This window comes from Eubalaena glacialis, chromosome 1 (genome assembly GCF_028564815.1).
Source record: "Eubalaena glacialis isolate mEubGla1 chromosome 1, mEubGla1.1.hap2.+ XY, whole genome shotgun sequence".
In the NCBI taxonomy this organism is placed as follows: Eukaryota; Metazoa; Chordata; class Mammalia; order Artiodactyla; family Balaenidae; genus Eubalaena; species Eubalaena glacialis.
The window spans coordinates 125,080,958-125,106,495 of NC_083716.1; the positions used below are offsets into that span (position 1 = coordinate 125,080,958).

Here is a 25,538-nt window from a genome sequence, read left to right on the forward strand (position 1 = left end):
ATTTACTGTGCCGGGTGCCTCACGCCCTGTAAATCAATAGCTTGAGTACAGAGACATCTCAATTAGACAGTACAAGGGTAGCAAGATCTGCACCTTCCTTTCTTGTATCATTAAAATGGCAAGTATTACAAAATGGTACTTGTTTTAAAGTTGCTTCGGAGGGTGGGGAGGGGCTATTATTTCAAGTTTGGAGACATAAAGTGAGATATGCCATCGAATAGAATGAAAAATTGAGCACAAGGTTGTATAAGTAATAGCCTGTGAGGGGTGGGACATGCATTTGTTAAAGTATTGATTGGTGCATTTCTACAGCACCTGTATTATCATGGGCTCCAAGAGTTGAACAGGGTATTAAATTATGACTCTGAAACCGAGGAGTCATCCATCCTTCCTACCCTGTTCTTCCAAGATGCCTTTAAACCAAAATTCCAAACATTCGTGGTATGAGCCTCCATGAGATAAATCATCCAAAGGCTCAACTTTGCTCTCTCCCTGCAACACACCTAAAAATTAAGCTGTCAATATAAAAGCCTCATAATGAGGAAGCACAATTATCCATCACCAATCATATCCAAATCCCAGTGGTAAATGAAAGATAAGACCCACCCAGTTTGCTGAAGAAAATTTTAGGGCAACTTCTCAAACTGGATTCTGCCTGGGATAACCTCATGAGGGAGAAAAGAATCAAAAATTATTTTCCTGGTTTTGCAAATGGTGAAGTGAAACATGAAAATAAAAGCAAACTGTTCCTCATAGGGTGCCCGTATCTGGTCCCAGGACTGTAAATGCACAAGTCTGTGTTTTTTCCATGGAAATGAAGAGATTTTAAATAATAGGTTGAATTTTTACCTGGCCCCATATATATATATATATTTTTTAAAATTAATTAATTAATTATTTTTTGGCTGCGTTGGATCTTCGTTGCAGCACGTGGACTTTCTCTAGTTGTGGCGAGCGGGGGCTACTCGTCATTGTGGTGCGCGGGTTTCTCATTGTGGTGGCTTCTCTTGCGGAGCAGGCTCTAGCTGCACGGGCTTCAGTAGTTGTGGCTCGTGGGCTTCAGTAGTTGTGGCTCGCGGGCTCTAGAGCGCAGGCTCAGTAGTTGTGGTGCACAGGCTCAGTTGCTCCGCAGCATGTGGGATCTTCCTGGACCAGGGAATGAACCTGTGTCCCTACATTGGCAGGCAGATTCTTAACCCCTGTGCCACCAGGGAAGTCCTTGGCCCCCTATTAACTGTAATTGAAAGCTGAAAGATTCTTACTGTGCTGGAATTAAATCAAAGAAGAGCTACTTTTCCAGAATCCTTTCAAATTCAAGTTATGTCTTTTTAAAGAAAAGAAACTCAATGATTTTGATTTTTTTTTTTTTTTTTTTTACAGATTCTAAATATTTACTCTAAATAAGGAGTAAGAGCTTACTGGATGATTCACACTCTTTCTACCTGAAAATAGGATTATGAGGACCAGTAAAATTGCATTCTCCTGGCTGGCCTCTCACAGATCATGCCTATAGGCCACACAACCACCATATCTTACTGAAAGATACTTTGGAAAGCCATTGGGGAAGAAAAGACAACCAGCTTCAATAAAGTCAAGACTGAGGTACAAGCGGAAAGTTCCAGAAAATTGGTCCAAATGCAATCGGATGGTTTAGCTAGAAGAGAGGGTCTAAATTGCTGGTCATTAGCTCCTCAAATTCAACACAAGCTTACACAATGGAAACTCAAGGCAAGGTCTAATTGGCGCAGGGAGAGATGCACCTCCTGAAACACGATGCTCCACACAGAACAATACCTGGAGAACTGCTGCTGCAGGCCACGCATCTGAATTCTGTTCCGCTCGGACTCCAGTGTCACCTCCTGCAAGCGCTTCTCACTCTGAAGACGTAAGTGTCTCTCCTCTTCCAATTCATGTATCAGCTTCTCATGCTAGAAAAGGCATACAGGGGATGACTTTTAAGAAAGTGTTTCTTAAATATTATAAGAAAATAATTAGTAGGCACTGTTGCTTACTAAGTGCTAACTTGGACTTCATGTATTAATTAATTTCATCCTCATTACAACCTCATCAAGTACGTTCTATTATTAATCTCTTATTATCTAGGAAACCAAGGATCAGAGACCTTGAAGTAATTTGTCATTAAAAAAACAGAAGGTAACAGATTTTCAATCCTGGCTGATTTGACTCTAATGTATGAATGATTTCCACTAAACCAGGTGGCTTCTTATGCAGAGATGAAGATCCATGACTGAATAATACTAGCAGGTGAATAAGAATTCAGGTAATAATGAATAAGTCCATTAGTGCCTGTTCAGAATTATTTCATCTTTTCAATCTCTGGTAAATGCTTTAAAGAGAACACTACTGATTTTTATAAAAGGACCAGGAACTTCCACTTAATTATACCATGAAGCTGAAGAGAATAAGGTTAAAGAATTAGTTTGTATTTGCCCAATTAGGTTTTCCCAGATAGAAATTGGTTAAGCCACCCTCTTTATTTGTAATGCTAGACAGCGAGCTCCTCACACATGGGCATCATAGATTAAAAGGGAGACTGGATGACCCAGAATAGATGGTTCATCAAAAACTCACTCAAGGAACTGGTAAAAAGCACACAAGCTCAGATCCTGACATTACAGACTGAGCCACGCTATGACTTTTTTGTTTTGGTTGTGCTGTTGTTACCACCTTTTTTTTTTTTTTTTAAGAGCATGTCATGCTATTATGGTTATGGATGTTACTACATTAAGCACTATGTGTTAAGGATATATAGTCCATGATGAAAATCAAAGACTCAATGCCTGATTATAAGGGACCTACATTCTTAAAGGGAAAGATGGGAAGCATATACTTCAGTCTCCAAATAAATCAGACACTATGACTCTGTACCATGAATCACCCAGATGAAACTTGATCCATTGCATAACTCATGGAGAAAAAATTCTCCTGAGGACCATGAATGAAACAGACCATTCCCTGAAATGAATCAAGGTCCTATAAAAATACTTCACATCCTGTGCCTCTGCAACTTTGACCATGCTCTCCCTCCTGCTTCAAAAGCCCTCTCTATTCAAAGCCTAGGGTTCCTTCCAGGCTCAGCTTATATATCAACCCTTTGCCAGGTATATGATTTGCAAATATTTTCTCCCACTCAGTTGGCTGCCTTTCCATTTTGTTGATAACTTCCTTTGCTGTGCATAAGCTCTTTAGTTTGATGTGGTCCCACTTGCGTATTTTTGCTTTTGGTAACAGATTCAAAAGATCACCACCAAGACTAATGTCAAATAGCTTACCATGTATGTTTACTTTTAGGAATTCTATGGTTTCAGGTCTTACATTCCATTAAGTCTTTAATCCACTTTGAGTTAATTTTTGTGTATGGTGTAAGATAGCAGTCTAGTTTCATTCTTTTGCACGTGGACATCCATTTTCCCCAACACCATTTATTGAAGAGACTGTTTTTTCCCATTTTACAATCTTAGCTCCTTTGTCATAAATTAATTGACCATATATGTGTGGCTATGTTTCTAGGCTCTCTATTCAGCTCCATTAATCTATGTGTCTGTTTTTATGCCAATACCATACTGTTTTGATTACCATAGCTTTGCAATATAATTTGAGCATGATGCCTCCAGCTTTATTCTTCTTTCTCAAGATTGCTTTGGCTATTCGGGGTCTTTGTGTTCCATACAAATTTTAGGTTTGCTTGCTCTATTACAGTGAAAAATGCCATTAGAATTTTGATATGGATTGCATTGAATCTGCAGATGACTTTTGGTACTATGGGCATTTTAATATTAATTCTTCCAATCCATGAGAACTGGAATATTTTTCCATTTACTTGTGACTTCATTTTCATTCATTAATGTCCTGTAGTTTTCAACATATAGGTCTTTCAACTCATTGGTTAATTTTATTCTTAGGTATTTTATTCTCTTTGAAGCAAATGTAAATGGGATCATTCTTAATTTCTTAATTGTTAGAAATTATTCTTAATTCTCTTTCTGATAGTTTATTGTTAGTGTAGAGAAATGCACCAGAATTCTGTATATTGATTTTGTATCCTGAGACTTTACAGAATTTATTAGTTTTAACAGTTTTTTTGTCAGAGTCTTCAGGGTTTTCTATATATAAAATCACGTCTTCCTCAAACAGTGACAGTTTTACTTTTTCCTTTATAATTTGGATGCCTTTTATTTCTTTTTCTTGATTAATTGTTCTGGCTAAAACTTTCAATACCGTGTTAAATAAAAGTGGCAAGAGTGGACATTTTTGTGTTTTTCAGCTTTTCACTGTTGAGTATAATATTAGCTGTGGGTTTGTCATATATGATCTTTCTTATGTTGAGATATGCTCCATCTATACCTACATTGTTGAGAGTATTTATTATAAATACATGTTGAATTTTGTCAAATGCTTTTTCTACATCTATTGAGATGATCATATGATTTTTATTCTTCAGTTTGTTAACATGGTGTATCATGTTGAGTGATTTGTAGGTGTTGAACTAAACTTGCATCTCTGGAATAAATCTCACTCTATCATGGCATATGATCCTTTTAGTGTATTGTTGAATTCAGTTTATTAACATTTTGCTGAGGATTTTTGTGTCTATGGTCATCAGAGCTGTGGCCCTGTAATTTTCTTTTCTTGTGGTGTCCTTGTCTGGTTTTGGTATTAGGGTAATGCTGGCCTCTTAAAATGAGTTTGGAAGTGTTCCCTCCTCTTTTATTTATTTATTTTTTTGAAGAGTTTGAGAAGGATTGGTATTAATTCTTCTTTAAATGTTTGGTAGGATTCACCAGTAAAGCTGTCTGGTCTTGAATTTTTGTTCGTTGGGAGGTTGTTGATTACTCTTTCGATTTCTTCCTAGTAAGCAGTCTATTCAGATTTTCTATTTCTTCATGGTTCAGTCCTGGAAGGTTGTATGTCTCTAGAATTTACCAGTTTCTCCTAGGTTGTCCAATTTGTTGGCATATAACTGTTTGCAGTCATCTCTTAAGATCCTTTGTATCTCTGTGGTATGAGTTGTAACGTCTCCTCTTTCATTTCTGATTTTACTTATTTGAGCCCTCTCTTTTTTTTTGGCAGGGGTGGGAGAGTCTAGCTAAAGGTTTGTCAATTTTATTTATCTTCTCAAAGAGCCAACTCTTAGTTTCATTGATATTTTCTATTGTCTTTTTAGTCTCCATTTCATCTATTTCCACTCTGATCTTTGTTACATCTTTCCTGCTACTAACTTTAAGCTTAGTTGGTTCTTCTTTTTCTAGTTCCTTGAGGTATAAAGTTAGATTGTTTAGTTGAGATATTTTCTTTTTTCTTGAAGTAGACATGTTTCACATTTGTGTTATAGGGGTCCTTCTGGGACTCCTAAAACACAAATGTTATTCTGCTTGACATTGCCCCATAAGTCCCTTAAGCTATCTTCCCTTTTTCAAATTCTTTTTTTTTTTTTTTTTTTTTTTTTTGCTGCTCTACTTGGATGAATTCCTTTGTCCTGTCTTCGAGATCACTGATGCTTTCTTCTACTTTATCTAGTCTGCTGATGAACGCATTTGGTGTATTTTTCATTTTAGTTATTGTAATCCTCAGCTCTGTTTGGTATTTTCTTATATTTTTCTACCTCTATGGATGTTCTTACTGTGTTCATCTATTCTTCTCCCAAGTTTGGTGAGCATCTTATGACCATTACATTGAACTCTTTATCAGGTAAATTACTAATCTCCACTTCATTAAGTTTTTTTCTGAGGTCTTATCTTATTCTTTCATTTGGACCATATTGTTCTGTTTCTTCATTTTGCTTGACTCTCTGTGTTTGTTTCTGTGTATTAGGTGAAACACCTACCTTTCCCTGTCTTGAAGGAGTGGGCACCAGATATAAAATCTGTGACAATCAGACACATGTAAAAGCTCTCCTCCAAGAGATGCTGGCACTCTGGAGCACAGTACAGAGAGTGAAGAGAACACCTGCCTTCCAAGGTCTTTGAAAAGGTTTACAGTCAGTCCTCTGATGTGTGCTTAATGAGAAGCCTGCGCCTCACATTGCAGCTATGCTGATAAGCTTATAGGCCTTGTTCACAGACAGACTGAGCTCCCAGGTCTGTTGCCGCTTGCTGTGTCCTCAAGGTGGTAGCTGTTTAAGAACGCTTTCTCTGTTGGGTATGGTCCTGTGGGACCCACAAGTGTAAGCCCTGCTGGCTTTCAGAGCCAGGTGATATAGAGGTGTCCCCTGGTGGCTGCTGCAGAAATCAGGGCACCAGACAAGGATATGAGCTCCTTTCTGGGAAATGGCGGAAAGCTGGAGTGAGGGAGAGGGAGAATGTAAAGATTATGTCCACCAGCCTTCATTCCCTGAGAGCATTTCTGTGGGCCTCCCCTCCAGCCAAAGCTCCTGGACACACAAATGGGCTTCCTTCTCAGAAAGACTGGGGGTGTTTCAGTCTGCTATCTGTACAGTGTGCTGGGGGCAGTAGCCTGCCAAGAACGCTCTCTCCGATTGTTGCACTCCCATGAAACCAGGAGAGCAAGCCCCTTGGCCTTTAGAACCAGGTGTTCAAGGGGTGTCCCCTGGGCTGCTACCACAAAACTGGGATACGAGATGTAAAAACTAGGGCACCAGATGTGTGTGAAAACTCTCCTCTGGAGACACTGGCACCGGGGAGCTTAGCAGAGGGAGAGCACAATGATGGCACCCTCTGTGGATGGCGATGTAGGAAGATCCTGAACCCACCTCCTCGCACAGACACCCCAAATCTAGGCTACATCTTGGACCACCTCCTAACACTTATTTTAAAAGTACCCATTTGTCACAGTGCAATAGAGGGACAGTTTGAGCATGATGCAAATCTCACATTTGCTTAGGCCCAATCTCAATCATGAGAAACATGAAGTGAACACAGAAAACTGCACCTGGCTGAAGCTAGTGTAGAAATACACAATCACACACATCACAGACAGATGGACCAGTGACCTCAGTCCATCAGGGGTGTTATGAGCTGCCCCATCCACATCGGAAGGTACCACTTGCCCTCTGACTTTACCCAGCCTTCTTTCCATTGATTCACAGTAACTCACAAGCTGCAGCCCTTCCCATGACCGCTCCCGCAAGCAAACTGCATGTCTTTTTCAAGGTAAAGTGCCATATTTATTGTATTATTTCTATATTTCTTAACCACTTAACATTGTAAAACTTAGCTGCCATTTATATTAGATGCCTATCTTTTTTTGGTGTCACTGACAAAGTTTTTGAGTACTGTGTCCCTAGTTTCATTTTTCCCACAAGCCCTGTGCAGTGATTTTTAGGAACACATATGTCATATTACAGCAGAGCTATACATCATGGTGAAGAAAAAGAAAACTGAATCAAGAGTAGGATTCCAAAGCCCCTTCATTCTTTGGGCACAAACAAAGAATTGGACCTCAACAAAGAAGCAAACATAAAAGCAAAAGGAAAGGTATTCTAATTCTAAGTCTTTGTTCTACCAAATGATCGTGTCTGTATCTCGTAGCCTTCACAAAGACTTAAACTTCCTCAATTACTATCCTCTGATTAAACCTCCAGCAAAGGAGGCTCCACAATTTCCCTGGGTAATCCATTTTATTTTTTTAAACTCCTCTCCTGCTAATTTTTCTAAGACTTGCTTAAATTGTTTCAAGTATCAAAAAGCCATTTCTCTCTGTATGTTCCCAGGAAATGGAGAAAAATCTATAGGTTCTATCATCATTTCCTAATTTAATAAAGAATTCTTCTTAGAAGAAGAGCTGTGTACACACCCACATGGATTCATTCATTCACTCAGTAAATTTTTACTGAACAGCTATTATGTGCAAGACACTGGACCAGAGCAAGAGACCTGCAATGAGACCAAAAGACGTGGTTCCTGACTGCAGTGGACTTACACACTAGTGGACATGGCAGCTGCTAAATGAAGTATCACACAGAGAAATATGTCAATATAAACTGATGGATAATTAAGCATTTGCTGAAAGATGACAGCCAGAGGAACCGACTTTGTTCTGTGGGTTAGGGGAAGGCTTCTCTGAGGAATTAATACATAAACTGAGACCTCTGTGATGACTAGGAGTTAACTGGGGAAGAGAAGGATCAGCATTGTAGGCAGAAGAGTAGCAAATGGGAAGTCTTTAGTTACACAGGAAAAGAGCAAAGAGAAGTCCAGTGTGCCTGGAGCCTGGGGAGCAAGGGGATGGGAGTGCCGTATGACATAGCTAGAAGGAGCCGGGGGACCAAGGAGGTCATATTAAGGACGTGAGATTATATTCTGAGTAGAACAGTAACTCTTTACCAAGGTTTGATCAAGTAAGTGATAAGATCTGATGCAGATTTTGCAAAGATCATCTGACTACTGTGTGGAAAAAGAACTGAATGAAGGGGCTGAATAACAACAGCATGGGAAGATATTTAAGTAAGAGTATGGTGAATACTACCAGCTACTAGTTTAGACTGTACCATTTGCTAGTCAAGCAGGTTTGGACAAGCCACTTAACTTGAAACATAACTGCTTGAAGCTAGTTTCTTCTGCCTATTGGGGAGAGTAAAATCGCCCAAGCCAATTTCATAGTATCACTGTGAGGAATGAGTAAAACAATGTATAGAAAAGCACTGCGAAATCTTGGAAGTCCCATATAAAAATAAGATATGGCTAACTGGAATTATACAGCTTATATCATTCGATAGAGTTACTTTTGATAAATTCTATAAGCATTTTAGTCTTTCACGATCACTACATATTAAATAAATATCGTAGTTACATATTTCTTTTAAAAATCTCAAAAATGTGCTTTTTAAGCAGATCAAACGTTAATACTGAGGGAAAGTACATTTTAAATTACATTTTAATGTAAGAACTGAGAGACCAGCTTAATCACAGATGTCATCTAGAATGCATATAACCCTGTGGCTGGACTGCCTGAAAGACATAATTTTTCAATTCCATTACCTAGAACGATCTTAAACAGATGGCTTGATCTGTGACGTGCCAAAATGTCAGGAGTTAATACCAAGACATTAACACTTGATTGCAAAGATAGAAAGCCAAGAAGTACCTCTATCCTAGGTCTAATTATATTTGGTGACCCTAGTTACATTCGTGGGTGATACTCCTGGCAAGGTTAGCAACAGAAGGGTCAAAGAATTTAAAAAAGAAAGAGGAGTTTACTTGCTGTGAAAGTTCTAGTGCCACCATGCACGGTCATGTGTCAGGTGAAACGTGCACTACAGCAAGAGTGGTACCTCCCACCTATGCTCCAAGCATTCCGTGTAAGTCCTGCTTAATGAATGACATAAGGCATCAACTCATCTAGAGGTATTCTACACTGACGTGATGCTTAAGGGTACATGATACTCTATACTGGGTTGGCCAAAAAGTTCGTTTGGGTTTTCCCGTAACACCTTATGGAAAAACCTGAACAAACTTGTTGGCTAACACAGTTGAAAGGTATTCACTATATGTTTGTTTCAAAAGATTTCCTGAAATGTGTTCAAGTTGTAATATTCTTGTTGAATAATATTTTATAATCAAAGAATCACAGGAAAAATATTAACTCTCTTGGATGATAAAAGAATCTAAAAGATAGTGAGAAATGAACAAAGGCCATCAGAGAAGGCCACTGGGATTAAACAATATTCCTGGGTACTGACGAAAAAAATATATGAACTCATTCAAGAAATGTGGAATCTGGCAAACTAGCTACATACTATGCCATGGAGATTTTAGGTTAAAAGACTATTAGAAAAGTACATTTGATTCAATGACACACACAAAAAGCATGGCAGTAAGACCCAATCACCCAAAACTTCAAGATCTGCTTAGATTTGCTTATTAATTGGTATCCAGACAGTCACAGATATTGCCATGTGTTCACCAATCAACATCCAATGTATACCGAAACATTTTAAGATTACCCAGACTCAGAATAACCATTCTGATTCTCATGCTACCTACTGAGAATCTAAAATTGACAAGTGATTCTTTCCTTCAGAAGCCCATACACCAAACACACATCGGCAACAAAATTAAACTGCTGTTTTCATGAAAACTAATTTTTAATGGAAAAACTCTACATTAACCAATTTCTATCCAGCCACTGTAAAAATGGGTCTAAATTAAGCTATAGTTATTACCTCTAATTGCAGCCTCATTTTTGCTTTTTACACAAACTGCAATATATTTTCCCCGTAAGGCTTCCTGAATTCAATATCCCCATTAATTATGAAAGATTCAGTTATCCTAGAGGCAGAGAAACAGATAAGGAACTTAAGAATTGATTTTTTTAAAGCCCGTACTGTTGGCTGTAACAGAAGAATCAGAATCAGATTTAGAGATACTAGGAGAGAAGCGGCCCTATATACATCTGCAGTGCTGATAACATCGACCAAGAGAGACAAAGCTTGTATTCTAACAAACAAGCAAAAAAAATATACAGAGCTTGGTTTAAAAATAATTGAGAGGAGGGAAGAAAGGGTGAGTGAGAAAAATAAAGGAAAGGGGGCGGGGGGAAATTTCAAGGGTAAAGAAGACAGATGGGCACTTAGGAGGATCTTAAAAATATCCTCAATGCCAGACAGGAGCTCTAAAAGGGAAGTGCCACAGGTGAATCACTCCATACGATTACGTTTTCTAAGGCAAAAATTATCTATATGTTTATTACTTATCAAAAAGATACAGATATGAATTTTATGGGAGGAGTATTTTCAGGGTGGGTTGTGCAGAAAAGCACAATAAAATGAAGGTTGGGTATGTCAAGATTGATACAGATTATAAAGGCATGTGGGAACAAATCATAACAAATGATGGTATCCTGCAAAGAGAGCAAATTAAGATGTCTTTTGCTTATAGTCAGCGATCTTTATGACTTATCAAATAGGGCTACAAGTGAAGAATAAAGTGGTAATACGGCATTCACAATATAAAGTAATGCAGTTTTGATTTTATTATCATACGGCTAAAAAAAAAATGGGACAGAAAGCTATACATTGATCCACAGCCCACAGTTTTCATTACTTTAAAGTGTCGTGAATTTCACCACCATGATTCCTGTGAAAGCACCACAGGAGAGGCTAGTAGTCTGGGTTATTATCGTTTTGGTTCTCCCATTATTTTACTGTGCAACTTTGGGAAATACACTGACCGTCTTTGGACCTCTTTCTAAAATGTTAAGATCCCTTTCAACTCTCACATTCAGTGCTCACATAGGCATCCATGAAATTAGCCACAATCACAGTGATGGGGTTTAGGACAGATTACCCCTAAATATGGCACCTTGGCATATTGGATATCTTAAGCTGAAGGAGTTTGAGAAAACAGCAGAGGTCACTCTGACCTTCCCCAACTCCTTCACGCGTCTTCCCCAAAACAGGTCATAAAACCCTCACATGAGAGATGTCCTCCTTATACTCACGAAGAAGGAAGACATTCTTATCACCAGAGACAGAGAATTTCGGGCCAAGAAATCTATACAAACAAACCTTGTTAAACTAACCCTTATCTTACTAGTATTCTTCACCACTTACTACCCCTGGTCCACACCCCTCTGTCTCGTCAATTCTTCACAAATTGATTATTATTATTTTTAATCTAAAAGGTAGAAAAAGCTTCCTGCTCTGATCACCTCTTTGGGTCTTCATTTTCTTGTGAAGCCTCCTGTGGACACATAAAAATTCAATACAAGGTAAACAACAAGGTCCTACTGTATAGCACAGGGAACTGTATTCAATATCCTGTAATAAACCATAATGGAAAAGATTGTGAGTGTGTGTGTGTGTGTGTGTGTGTGTGTGTGTGTGTAACTGAATCACTTTCCTGTACGGGAGAAATTAAAACAACATTGTAAATCAACTATACTTCAATAAAATAACTTTTTAAAAAAATCAACAAAATGTGTTTGTTTCTCTCCTGTTATTCTGTCTTAGATGATTTTAATTCTTAGGCCCAGCCAGAGACCAAAGAGAGTAGAGAAAAATTTCTCTTCTCCTACAACAACAAGGAAAACATAGATCCTAATGGTACAAAGAGTATAATGAGATGAAACATAGTATCTATAAGTCAGGGGGGTGTATATATGTTGGGGGTTAGTCATAGTATGGGTTTCATCCTATGTATGGATGAAGGTGACTGGCATCCCTGTAGAGACAATGAGGTAGGTGAAGCTGTAGGTTTAAGAGGGTAAGGCTGTGGTTTTCTTGGCTAGTGTAAAACAGGAAAGGCAATGTTAAAAGATAACACTGGGCATCACACAACTGGGAAAAAAGGTGATGAAACTTAGACCCCAGAGGCATTGGTTTTCATTTGGTTCCTGAACAACTGCAGGTTTCAGTAGATCTGGAGGAGGATGGCGGAATCTAAATGTTTGAGCAAGATAATTCCTCCTCAGGATGGACCCCAGAAATGAAACACAATTGTAATAGGGACCAGTTGGCAGAAGTGACTGCTCCCTTTTTTTATTATTATTTCTTACTGTCATTCGTTAGCAATGGTTCCAAGTTGGAAAAGGCCTTCCTTAGGATATTCTAGCTCATTGACTTTCTGACTTCAACAAGCTTCTCAGAAAATCATTTTCTTCCAAGTCTTTGAATATCTGATGATTATGGGGGATGACCAAGGAAAGTAAGACACTGAGTAATGACGTGAGTAGAAGCTTGGTTTCCATTGTCAACTGCCAAATTCAGACACACTCTTTCCCTTACCGCAATCATTTCCTTGAGTTTATTCGATCAAAAGGCCCAATTTTCAACTTTACTTAGAAAAAATCTTCATTTACCCAACCACTGGGTCCTTTTATAATAGGTCAATGACTCCTTTTCCTTCTCTGGTCACAGATCTTTCTCTGTTGTCATGTTAATTGATCACAATTAACAGTAGCTATTAATTATTCTATCCCTCTGGGGGTTCTCAGAAGTGAATTTTATTAAGTTCCTTCCTACTTGATTGAAGTCTTAATTGCTCTTTTCTGTTCTGTGGATACAGTATTTTTCACACAAGGAAGGGGGAGAATTTCAGTTCTTTGAGGGATTTTTACCTCCAGCCCTGAACCAATCCGTGAGGCCCTACATTTATTTATTCTCCATTTTACCCTCACTCTGTTCCTTATCTGCCTTTACCCCACAATGACCAATGGAGAATGAATGGATTTCTTCAGCAGACTTAGTTTCCATTACAAACTTTGAGTCACTATATTTCTCTCCTCACTCCTTATTGTGGAGGATTCCAAGATCTCTTATTCTCCCTTCTGCACTCCGCTCTTGAACTTCAGCTGTATTGACTATAAAAGTTAACAGTTGCTCTGCCTTCTCCACCCTGATGTCTCTCTTACTTCACTGCCCACCTAATTTATGGTTTATCTCATACGTTGGTGTCCTTAATATTCACCTTAGCTTTTTAAAAATTATATGTCATATGGTTTGCTAAGCGTTTCCTATATAATGATTATCTCCTGTCTCTTCAAAGAGCATCCTTTTCTTGAGGCAGAGATTGAGGCTTGCACTTGGTAATGAAACCCCGTAGAAGGTTAGCATATCACTGAGCATTCTAGAAGTGTCCAATACATTCTGGTTGCGTTCAACTGAATCCTATTGACCTCCCACTACTTCCTCTCCCTTAGTTGGCCGCTAGTTCTAGGTTTGCAGAGTTTGTATCTGTGACCACTTTCAGTCTTTGCTCTGAGGACAATGTAATGAGATTTTCTTTAGTTTAAAAACCCCAAAAATACATGTCACCCGGTTTATCATTTTCTTTTCCCTTACCATTGCCTTTGTTTGGTCTGATTTTTTGCCCTCTCCTAACGGCCCATACATTGTAATCCCAAACTTCAGATTCAAATCTCTTATTTGATTAGTCACTTTCACTCCTCAACTATTAAGTTAAAAATTTCCCTTCTTAGAGGATTTGCTGTGTCCTTAAAAAGCATGTATAATTCCATTATATTTTTTAGGCTAGTGCATTTTACTGTTCTTTTGTTCACACTGCTAGATTTTACAGGATGGTGGGAGGGAAAAACTATTCAGACAAAGAATCCTTTCTTTTCCCTGTGATTGGAAACCTTATATTCCTGCCTTTTTTCAGTGAATGGGTGTAATTATGTGTATGGGAAATTAGAGTATTTGCTATGATAATTATTCACTCCTATCAAATAGGAGAATAATTATAATGTCAGCAACAGACTGTACAAGGTATTACCGGAGCTTTCCTTTTAAATCTGCCAGAGAAATGGCTTCTGGGACCTCAGTAATTAATATTAATTTCTCACAAATACTTTTTATTCATTTGGAAGACACACTAGAATGCCTTCATACTTCCAATTTCATTGTGGAAAACTCCATCTGAATATTGTTTTAAACAAGGCCCTGAGAACATCTGGATAGGCTTTTACATAGCCAGCTTCCATTATTTTATGATACTAGACTATCTTAGAAACATAAAATTTCAAAACAACATGATTTTTAGCAGTACCCCTTATCCTTGTTAGCAAATACAAACTTTCACATTCTTTCATTCCATTAAAAGGTCAGCTATAATATTTAAAAGATCAATGTGGAACTAATCACAAGTTTTGGTTCAACGCTTTAGTATTTCATTTCATGCAACTACCAAAGCTAGAAGAAATTGAAAATGCTACACATTGAATAATTATAGTTTGTGTTATTTTGGAGAGGTAAGGTTAAACAGCAATTTCATTTTTATGGGGAAATCATTAAAGACCTATAAAGGAGCTGACTGAGCAGGGTTAATCTACAGAAAGGGAAAATGTGTATTATGAAAAGACGATCTGAGCACTTTTTTGAAAAGTGTACTTAACCCTTGGTTAATCACATAAACGGAAGAGAAGGTTATGATAGATCATCTCAGTTCCTGAGTGGTGGGAGACAGTCACAAGAGGAAGCAAATAGAAAACATGGCCCCATGTAGCACAAATAATGTCATGAAAAATAGGCCAATGGAGACTATAGTTACCACTAATAGAACGTCTGTCACACGGCTGAGTATAGAAAAGCTTGCAGTAGATACTCCTACATCATGACTACAGGTCGTTGGTATGCAATTTAACTGAGCATCAGGAATGACGTTCTCAGATGCTTTTTTTGTAATTGCCTGGCTTCTCCCCCGTTTCCACTCCTGGCTGAATGCTTAGCCCTTTCTCATTTGGAAGTGGTCTCTCCTGGATGGCTTAGTCAGACTTGAATGATCACCACCAAGCTATTCAACTAGGTTTCCACGTGGAAACCTATGGATCTTCTATAGATCTTACAATCAAAAGGAAATGGAAGTCTTTACACTTGGAAAGGCACTTTAGATCACCAAGTCCAACTGAGGTCCTAAAAGGTGCTAACTGTCCAGGGGCACCCAGCCCACCCCAAGTCTTTGTCTCAGTGCAAAGGAGATCAAACCTCCTCTGCAAAGTCTCCCCTCCCAGGTAACTGAGTGAAAAGCAAATTTTCAGGAGCTTGGTGGAATTGTTCTTCTGGAACAGTAGGATTTATATGTAAAACTTTTACTTACATTTACCAATTACTTTCTTTTGCAACATAAACCTTTATATATAAGCTCAAAATTAAACCCCTACATGAAGACAGAAAAGCAATTGGCAAGACCATAATGCATTTCAATCATTACTACATTAGTATCTTTAAAAGCCCTCCTAGAAAAATTTGTTTCCTTCTTCAGAAAGCAACAATGTTAAAAGCTAAGTGTTTGTTTGTTTTTTTTGTTTGTTTGTTTGTTTTTACCAAGTCGTGAATGTTATGAAATGTGCTTCCTTCACTTTTACAGGTATAGAATATTGGTGCGTTGTGTATATTTCTATAAAGCTAGGACTCTCAAAGTTTTTGACCAAAGAATTGGATTCGACATGTACAAAGAAAATGGTTCCAATTAGTGAGATGTAACTGCTATTAATTGCTATGGCCAAGCAAAACATAGATGTCGTCACACAGGCATGCCATTCATCACATCCAAATGCCTTGACCAGTAGTTCTCATCTCTTAGACCAGGAAGAATTACATATAGTTCACAATTTACAAAGGAATCAGTATACTGAACACTACTTATAAGGCGTTATTGAATAAATAAAAGCACAACTACTATAATACGGGGACTCTGTGGCTTTATTTTCCTCTTAATGTAAAAAAGAATGCATCTACTCAACAAGATGGTGGCCACTGGTATTCCATTTGACCATGGCTGGTGGCAGCAGCCCCGCTGATGTGTAGGACAAGGATATACGTATATTACGTACATTTAAAGAGTGCCTGTGTAGTCACAGAGAAACTATAAAAGCAATTCCAGGACGAATCAATCGAGTGAGAATGAAAGAGAGAAAAAATAGGAATATTCCTATATCACGAATAAGAATGATATTAATGATGAATCCAGACTGAGCGTTCTAAGCACGTTTCATGAATCTCACTGTATCTCACAACACGCTGGACCGTAGGCACTATTTCCAAAACAATTTTCTTTTAAGATTAGGAAGCTGAGGCCACAGGAACTAAACAGCAGAGTCAGAGTCTGAGCTTAGGCAACCTGATTTCAGGGTCATAGAGCTTGACTGCCTCTCCTTACAAGTACCAAAGAGTTTCTGTCCTGGTCCAGTGAACTTTCTTTCTTTTTTTTTTAATTTTTATTTTGTATTGGAGTATAGTCGATTAATAATGTTGTGTTAGTTTCAGGTGTAAAATTATTATTATTATTATTTTTTCTTTCTGGCCATGCTGCATGCAGGATCCTAGTTCCCCGACCAGGGATTGAACCCATGCCCCTTGCAGTGGAAGCTCAGAGTCTAACCAACGGACCGCTGGGGAATTCCCCATGGTCGAGTGAACTTTCATCTCAACCAGTGAACCAACTGCCTCTCCCTTTCCATGACCTGTTAGAGATTATGGGGTATAAAACAGATTTAAGAGACAGTCTTAAAAAAAGAGAGAGATGGTCTTTGCCATTAAGAATATTATAATGATCACACATCAAATAATTGGCTGGCAGGACATGAGTATCTAGAGCAGAAGTCTGCGAACTTTCTCTGTATGAGACCAGATGGTAAATATTTTAGACTTTATAAGTCTCATAGTCTCTGTGGCAGAACTACTCAGTTCTGCCCTTGTAGCATGAAAATCGGCATAGACAATACATTAATGAATGGGTGTGGATGTGTTCCAATAATCTATTTCCAAAACCAGGTGGGAAGGGGGGCAGCTCAGCCATAGTTTGCAGACCCTTCATCAAGATTACTAGTTGACATCTCATGAAAAGGAAGGAATCCTAATCATTTCTTTTCCAGGAGGTGGTATTTCTTTTATCCAAAATCCATAAACCCCCCAGAAGCCATAGGGTTAGGGATCAGTCTTATTATTGTTGAGGAACAAAAACAATTTTATACACCGTCCCTCAAATTTAATGAAATTGTAGCCACTGTCGACATGCCAAAAATTACTTTTGTGTTTCCCAAAAAGGATAGATCTTTTAGCAATTCTGGAAATCATGCAATATTTGTGTTTCTCATAGTGCTGGGAACACATCTCTCGACTATCCCTCTGTGATCCCATCTCTGTACAAAGGCACCAGTTTTGTGTTATCCATAGAATTACATTCTACCATCTGGTGCTGAGCCATTAGCCAATGTCTCTTCTTATTCTCACTTAGGAATAGATATCCACCTCTCCCCCGCGAAAGAATAGTCTATAGTCATGCGCGGCCAGTGTTGTTTAGTGTTAGAGATTATTCAAGTTACTTTAAATCAACAACAATTTGCAAAGGACCTTCTTCATGTCAAACTAATCTCAGTATTAGATAATTCTGAATATTAGTCATAACATATGGATAGATAAATGATTATTTAGTCATATAGATAAACATTTTGTTTTTCTCTAATTCTCCCAGAGCCTATGCGATTTAATGCTGACAGGAGATGACACCTTTAAATGATTTTCTATCATATATTCTCAGATGCTGAAATAAAATCTTAAGTCTAACCACTCATTAAAATCAAACAACTCAGAGTACACAATAAGACCCTTTCGTGTGTAGATTACAGGTTACAGCAGAAAAATTATTTCTCCATCTCTCTACCAAAAGTTGTATATTTACTATGTGCTAAGTAAGTTGACTTTCCTATATAGCCAATAATTAAGCCTCCTACTTTACAACGTCTGAGTTGACTCAGGAGAGAAAGAATACGTTTACAGCCTAGAATTTGTGTAGCCCTTGGGTCATGCCTCTTTTCCCAAAAATTTAACTACCTGGATTGTGCGTTTAGTTCGTATTTAAAAGACCTCGAAACTTCAAACGTTCTTTTGTCTGTTATCATTGATTGCTGTGGAACTAAATGTTTTTCACTCTGTAATCAATACTTTCTCATGAAAATAAGCCCAGGCATTGACAAACAACTCTGCAGCACACTGCAGCTTGCCTAAGAGCGGACAGCATGAAAAACTATTACTCCCAAGAATTTTAAAAGATCGCATTGACTCCAGTACAAGTTTCTTACAGCTGAATCATTCCACTGTAACAAGACTTTATTAAATTAGACAGCTATTGAGTCCTAAGCTTTCTGAGAATAACAATTAACATGGCTTTGTCCTTTAGTGCTGTTTCAAACCATTGCAGACACCCGGCTCATGTTTGTTTTTACATCTTTGGTGACAAAGTCATTGAAGAGCAGTAGCTAGATAACGTGAGGATACAAAATGTAAACAGTGATGACTTCGTGTTTCAGGACAATTTTAAATGGCACTAGTAACTTTAAAAAAAAAAGACTTTTAATAAATCAGGCGCTTGGGGTGAACATACACACCCTACCATATATAAGAGAGATTATCAACAAGGACCTACTGTATAGCACAGGGAACTCTGCCCAATATCCTGTGATAACCTACATGAGAAAAGAATCTAAAAAAGAATGAATATATGTATATGTATAACTGAATCACTTTGCTGTACACCTGAAACTAACGTAACAATGTAAATCAACTATACTCCAATAAAATTTTTTTAAAAAACCCACAATGAGATTTAAAAAAAAAAGACTTTTAGTACAAATGCAAGGCATGCTTTTATGTGGGACTTTGATTTTATATACTCTAAGCTGTGAGTTCCTGGCTTACTGTAAACATTTGACTTCCTATGGTTTGTTCATTAAATGATTCACTCTCTTAATGCAACTTCCAGTGGGATGCATGGTGGATGTGAGGCATGAACAGCCAGCAACACATATAAGATTGCCACCGACATGTGCCATGTGTAACTCTCTCCCTCCAGTACTAATCCACTCAAATACCAAATTCCTAAAGCCTATCACTATCACTAAGTATTTAGTGGTCCGGGTAAAAGCTAAAGCAAGTTGGGAAGAATAACACCAAACACTTCCAAGTACAATAGCACACAAACAAGCCCTTCAAATGCGCACACCTTAAAAGAACCCAAGGAACAATGATTTTAAATTATTTGAACCTTGCATGTGTTTATCCGTGACAAACAGCGACAAAGGCATTTACAATTTTTATTAGCAGCCACTGATATTTACTGCCCACAGTGATGGTTTTGCATTACAGTGAAGCAATTCAATGAACCATCCCCAAGGTTTTTCAAAACATGCTTTCTCTTTCTTGTTCCAAGGTAGCACCTCTATGCCTTAGCTCAAAGTGGCCACCAAGTGGATGGACAAACACCGGCCTGCTTGAAGCTGTACAGCAAACCGCTGCTTCTCACTTGAGGAGAGTTGAACAAAGCACATCCACCAGCATTTTCTAAATCACCTACTATGCACAAGGTGCCCTTCCAGATGCTGCAGGTGAAATACATTCTGATTATGAGGGAGAAGACCAAAGCCCTAGCATGGTACCACTCTTCTCTTATCCCGTTATAATCTATAAGGGAAAAAACCTATTAATGCCACTGTGACTGAGAACAAGGGCAATACCCAGCTTGGGGAAAGTTTTCTTACTGCCAATAACTGTTTAATTATATGAACGAGAAGCTTCTGAACACATAAAATTGGAGCCACTTCTTAAACCACTGATAGTATTCAAGAGACCAATAAATTGGAGGTTATGTGGACCCCCTTTTACAGTCCTTCATGGAGATACTGCTCCACACCTGACAGTGGTGATATACAACTCACTGTAGGACACCAACCAGGGTGAGGCAGGCACACAGCTGAGAAACAGCTGCATTCCCAGCTAGTAAGCCGCCTCTCCTCCCACTGGTACACCCTGACCTTTCATACTGTAGAGCTTAGTGTACGCGAAACCCCAAAGGGAAGAAAATAAACACATTTGATCAACCAATTTATTTCATGAACTATCTAATTTATTCAAATGAGTAATTCTAAGTCTTATTTAGGCTAATCTTCAGCTTCTAGCATTATTTATTTTCCACTATAAAACCTATCTTCTCTCTTGGAAGCATGGGCACCAAAGGGAGGAAAAGTAACTTTTAACGGGTGCAGTTAGAACTTGAATTTTTTATCTGAAAACCATAAAGCTTTTAAAAATGAATTTGCAAATGTAACTGAGTTTCTAATAGCTGCTACTGATAGTAATTAAAGAAATCTCATTTCCCTAAATTAAACATAATGAAATGTTTTTCAAGATCAAATAAAACTAGAAAATGCCATCAGGGTGATAGAATTTGCCTCTGAAAGTGGTGTTCTGGAGGCTGCAGGGAAGCCTCTGTTGCCAGCAAAAGCCAGTGGCTTGTAGGGTAATGGGTAATGGGGAAGTCATTTCCACTGTATCATTATCAACTTTTATTGATTGATAATCAATCTGAAAGGCATCTTGGTGCTTATGCAAATGTAACAGGCATCCTGTAAAGCTCTTCCATTAGGGCCTTTAAAGAGTTTGTTATTTAATTAAATGTCAGCATGTCCTCAGTTCAACTTGGGCATTTCACAATGTTTACTTCTCATTTTTACTTTTGCCTTTTCTTGAAGTGAAAAGGGCATTTGGGGGCCATTAGCGACTGTCTGCACCCTGGTCCGTTAACAGGAAGAGAACCACTTCAGTTGCTGAGAACTGATCATTACTTCCCCATTTCTTAATGGTCTCCAAAAACAAAATATCCAGAGTTTCCCTCTGTATTTCAGCAGTTTATCATCCTGGTAGTTGAGAAGTTTTCCCCTTATGATGGATCAAAATATTCTGTGTCTTAATTTCATTCCTTGTCTTATTAGTTGGACTTCTCTCAATGAAGAAACAATTAGTCTCACGACTCTTCATAAAAATGCTTTATTTCGGGAGAAAATAATTAGATCAGCCTTTTTTGGTCTTTTATTAATAGACACCCCACCTCTCATACTGGGACAAGCTTTCATCTTCACACTTACGTATGGTATGAACAATGATGTATTCTTCTGGCTTGTCACCAGTTTTTGATTATTTTTGCCACCTTTCTCTGGCATTTTCACATTCCCTTTAAAAATGGTTCTCAAAGGTATTTTCACATTCCCTTTAAAAATGGTTCTCAAAATCAGACACAAAATGATAGCAAGAGTTAGGTTAATGTCAATTTCAAGCAACGAACCACTGATTGATGTTACTAAATCCCAGGTCTCTATGTCCCCTCCCCCTCTCCCAATGTCAAGTACCCCACCCCCATTCCCACAACACACACACACCAGCCCTTCTCCACACAAAGCCCCTCATCTGCTTGTTGAAGTACACACAGCACGTGGTCAACGAACAGCCATCTTTGACGGATTAATGATTTTTTTATCCAAACCATTTTATAGCATACATATGTATCCAGAAACAAGTCATATTATTGTTTGGTTTTATTCACACAGATGGTACTCTGCACCTAATATTCTGCAAGTTTCTTTCCTATGCACTCAACATTGTTTCCAAGCTATATCTAAGTTGATGCTTGTCAAAGAATGATTTCTTATCTGTTAGTCCCTAATGACCCCCGAATTTTCTTTCCTCCATCATTGGTTCCTTGATTATCTTGCCCATTGAAATGATGATGTGTTTTTCCTTAATCCAAATACATAACCACTGCTTGCATTAATTCATGCATTGACTATTTAGTAATTGTTTACTTCCTGCCAGGCACTCAATAGGTGTTGTCAGTTCAATTCAGAATTAAGACAAGTTTCCTGTCCCGAAGATAAATAAAATCTAGTCAGTGACACCTCCTTTTAATAAAAGTAAAACTGTTATTTTACATCATTTTACTTTGTGTCTCTGTTGATCAAAGTATAAATTAAATATTCCTTTCAAACTGATGCCTAAGAACTTTGGTAATATTCTATTTGTTGATTTGGACACTCATTCACAGGTTCCATTTGTGAAAATTCAGTGAGCTTTAGCAATATATGCACTTTTTTGTATGTACATTACACTTCAATAAAAAGCTGAAAAAATAGGTAACTTAGATACAACATCAAGGGCTTGATCCGTGAAAGAAAAAAAATTGATTATGCTATATTTCATTAAAATCAAAAACTTATGTTCTATGAGAAGCATTGTTAAGAGATTGAAAAAGACAAGCCACAGACTAGGAGGAAATCTTTGCAAAACACATATCTGATAAAGCACTGGTATCCAAAATATTCAAAGAACTCTTAAAACTCAATAATAAGAAATCTAACAATCTAATTTAAATGATCTGAACTGATGCCTCACCAAAGAAGATATGAAGATGGCACAGAAGCATATAAAAATGCTCAGCACCATATGTCATTAGGAAATTGAAAATTAAAAGAGCAACTAGATATCACTACGCACCTTTTAGAATGGCTAAAATCCAAAACACTGGTAACAACAAATGCTGGTGAGGATGTGGGGCAACAGAAACTAACATTCAATGCTGGTGAAAATGCAAAATGGTACAACCAGTTTGGAAGAGTTTGGCAATATCTTACAAAGCTAAACATACGGTTCGTATGTTAACCAGCAATCATGATCTTTGGTATTTATCAAAATAAGTTCAAAACTTATGTCCACGCAAAACCTGCACATGGATGTTATAGCAACTTTGGGGGCTCAGGGCAAACTGCCCCCAAATATGCTATTGATTATCTTTGAATTACAATTACTTAAGAAACAGCCAATACAAGGAAAAACATTCTGACTCCCTTCTTTCCTCCTAAAAGCAGGAAATAAATCTCCCGCGTGAAGGTATCCTCCCTGTATCAGGAGGATAGAAAGCATCCCTACCACCAGAGTTAGGGAATTCAAGGCTAAGAAAGCTGTATAAACAAACACTGTTACTTCTTTATGAGTGTGCTACCCCAAGCACAAGCCCTTTTGTTAAATCTTCACAAGTAACAGTTTGTCTAAAAATTTGTCTAAAAATAAAGTAATTGATTCTTTGTCTAAAAATAATATAAAAAATATATAAACAGCCTTATATAAACAAAACATTATATAAACAAAGCCTGCTTTGGTCACTTTGGAGATCCCATTTCTATGACACTTTCATATGTATGAATTAAATTTGCTTTTTCATCCTGTGATATGACTGTGGCAATTTAAGTATTAGACCAGCCAAAAGAACTGAATGGACTAGGGGGGGAATTTTTCCTCTCCCCAGCATTTGTCATCGTCTGCAAGATACTCGCTGGACCCCTTCCCCATCTACCCCTACCCTGCAGCAGAGGGATCCTGGGACCTCTCACAGGAGCCGGCAACAGGTGAGACTTCTTACCGTGTCAGCCTCCCAGATCTCTGACTGCAGGATCTGATGGAAATAAAAGTGGTGAGAGCCTTTTTTCTTTCTTTCTAAATTTAGATTCGCAGAAGAAAATGTGTGTTGAAACTAGCTTCTTGGACACGGCAGCTTTGGTAAATTTGGTAATGAGTATTGATTCTTTTCCCCCCAAAGATGATCACTGTTTTTGTCTTTGTCTTTTGTATCATTTGTCATAAGGAGGGAAAACCATAGGGCAAATTGCAGGCAAAGGCCCTGTAAGGCTGCTGCACGAGCTGGCCTCACAGACTGATGAGTTAATGGTTCTCACCAGGCCAGCGTCTGTTTAGACAAACTTTGCTATGGGTCCTCTTTGTAAAAACTGAATGAGGTTTTTCCTTCTGTCTTGTTCTATGTCCTGAGATCTTTGCTCTATGACCAGTGAGAATATTCTCTCTGGTCTCTGCCATCCGGAAGGTACACTTACTGTGGCGCGTCTCATGGCCAGTCAGATAGACTGGAGTTCTGAAACATGAAGTCACAAGCAGCACTCTCTTTGTCCGGCCGTGTCAGCTCTCGGCACATTTGTCAGAAGGGGTTCCAAAAGGGCCTTTATCATTTCAACTTTTGTTGCTTCATTAGTGCTGGAAAAACCCCATTGCAATAGTGCCTGCCTGGTGTCACATAGCAGGCCTATGACTGGAGCATCCCACATTCTTGTGGGAACCCAGAGACACCATTTTCACTTCACCATTCTTATCACCTAGAGCAACAAAGGGCTTTTACTTTGTTAGACTAAGTCTGGGAGTGAACTTTTTAGATCTTTTGAGGGCTGTGTACTCTCTTGTGAGATGCCTCTTTCATCTTTGGTTAAGCCATGCAAAGCTTATTGGTTTGAGTCACTATTGGAGATTAATATAAGACCCTACTTATCAACAGCCAGACAACAGATCCTTTAAATTGGCTGTACTTAAAAGAAAAAAAAAAAAAATTTAGAGAGCTCTTATTTTAAAACCAAATCAAAGAGTGATAAAACAAAATATATATATATATATATATATCTATATATCTATAATGGCTAGCATTTAGAGACTCCCTAAAAAGATAAAAAAACAGAAATTAGACTTTTTAAAAAATCCAATGTAAATTCCCCTTCTTAAAAAAAACCATCCCATCTCCTTAGCAATTCCCCAGGTCTGCCTACAAATAAACAGAAAATGGATCAGCTGGAAACCAATATTCAAGGGCTAATAGAAGCAACCATCTTTGTCTTATAAATCTCTATAAAACCAGAAATATAAATCTAGAAGCAAGTCAAGGCCTACCTATCTTTACCAATCCCCAGACCTTGCCTGTTTCTTTCAAAATGCTTGTAGATATTGTAAAAGGTCAAGTATTGGGAACAAAAGTATCCTTAAGAAAAAAATAATTAAATAGCAATTACCCTAAGACTTCTGGTAATAAATAAATATACTCTAAAAGTCCTAGGAAAAAACTGACATTTTCTTTCTCTATCCCTTGAACATGTAAATCTTACCATGTCTTTGAAATGTAAACACTCCAGGAGATAACTGAGACTCAATTGAAACTAAAAGGGAAGAAAAGAAAAAAAAAAAAGGCAAGGGGCCTTTTTAAACACAGCTAAAAGAGCTCTCTTGCCCAAACTCTGAACAGCCACCATAAGAGTGTTTGTCAAGGGCAAACACAAATCTTAAAAGTCTTCCCCATAAGTAGTAAAAAACTTCAGCCATATGAGCAAATAAACAATTTATTCCAACTGTTATTTATTAACTAGTAAATTTTGTATTGTACCAGATTCACAGGTAAAGTTTTAAAATGAAAGCCAAGAGACCTCTGTTTGTGTCTGTATGTATGTCTATGTACACACGTTATAGATAT

General features: G+C 38.0%; 1 protein-coding gene across 5 annotated transcripts in view; it reads right to left on the bottom strand.

Annotated features, from left to right (window-relative positions):
- The window catches only part of NCKAP5 (NCK associated protein 5), a 1,042,158-nt gene that overhangs the window by 480,659 nt on the left and 535,961 nt on the right, over positions 1-25,538 (bottom strand). For all 5 annotated transcript variants that reach the window (XM_061199363.1, XM_061199362.1, XM_061199380.1 and 2 more), the window contains one exon: positions 1,795-1,928. In XM_061199363.1, the coding sequence (XP_061055346.1) occupies positions 1,795-1,928 (134 nt within the window). The remainder of the gene's footprint in view (positions 1-1,794; positions 1,929-25,538) is intronic.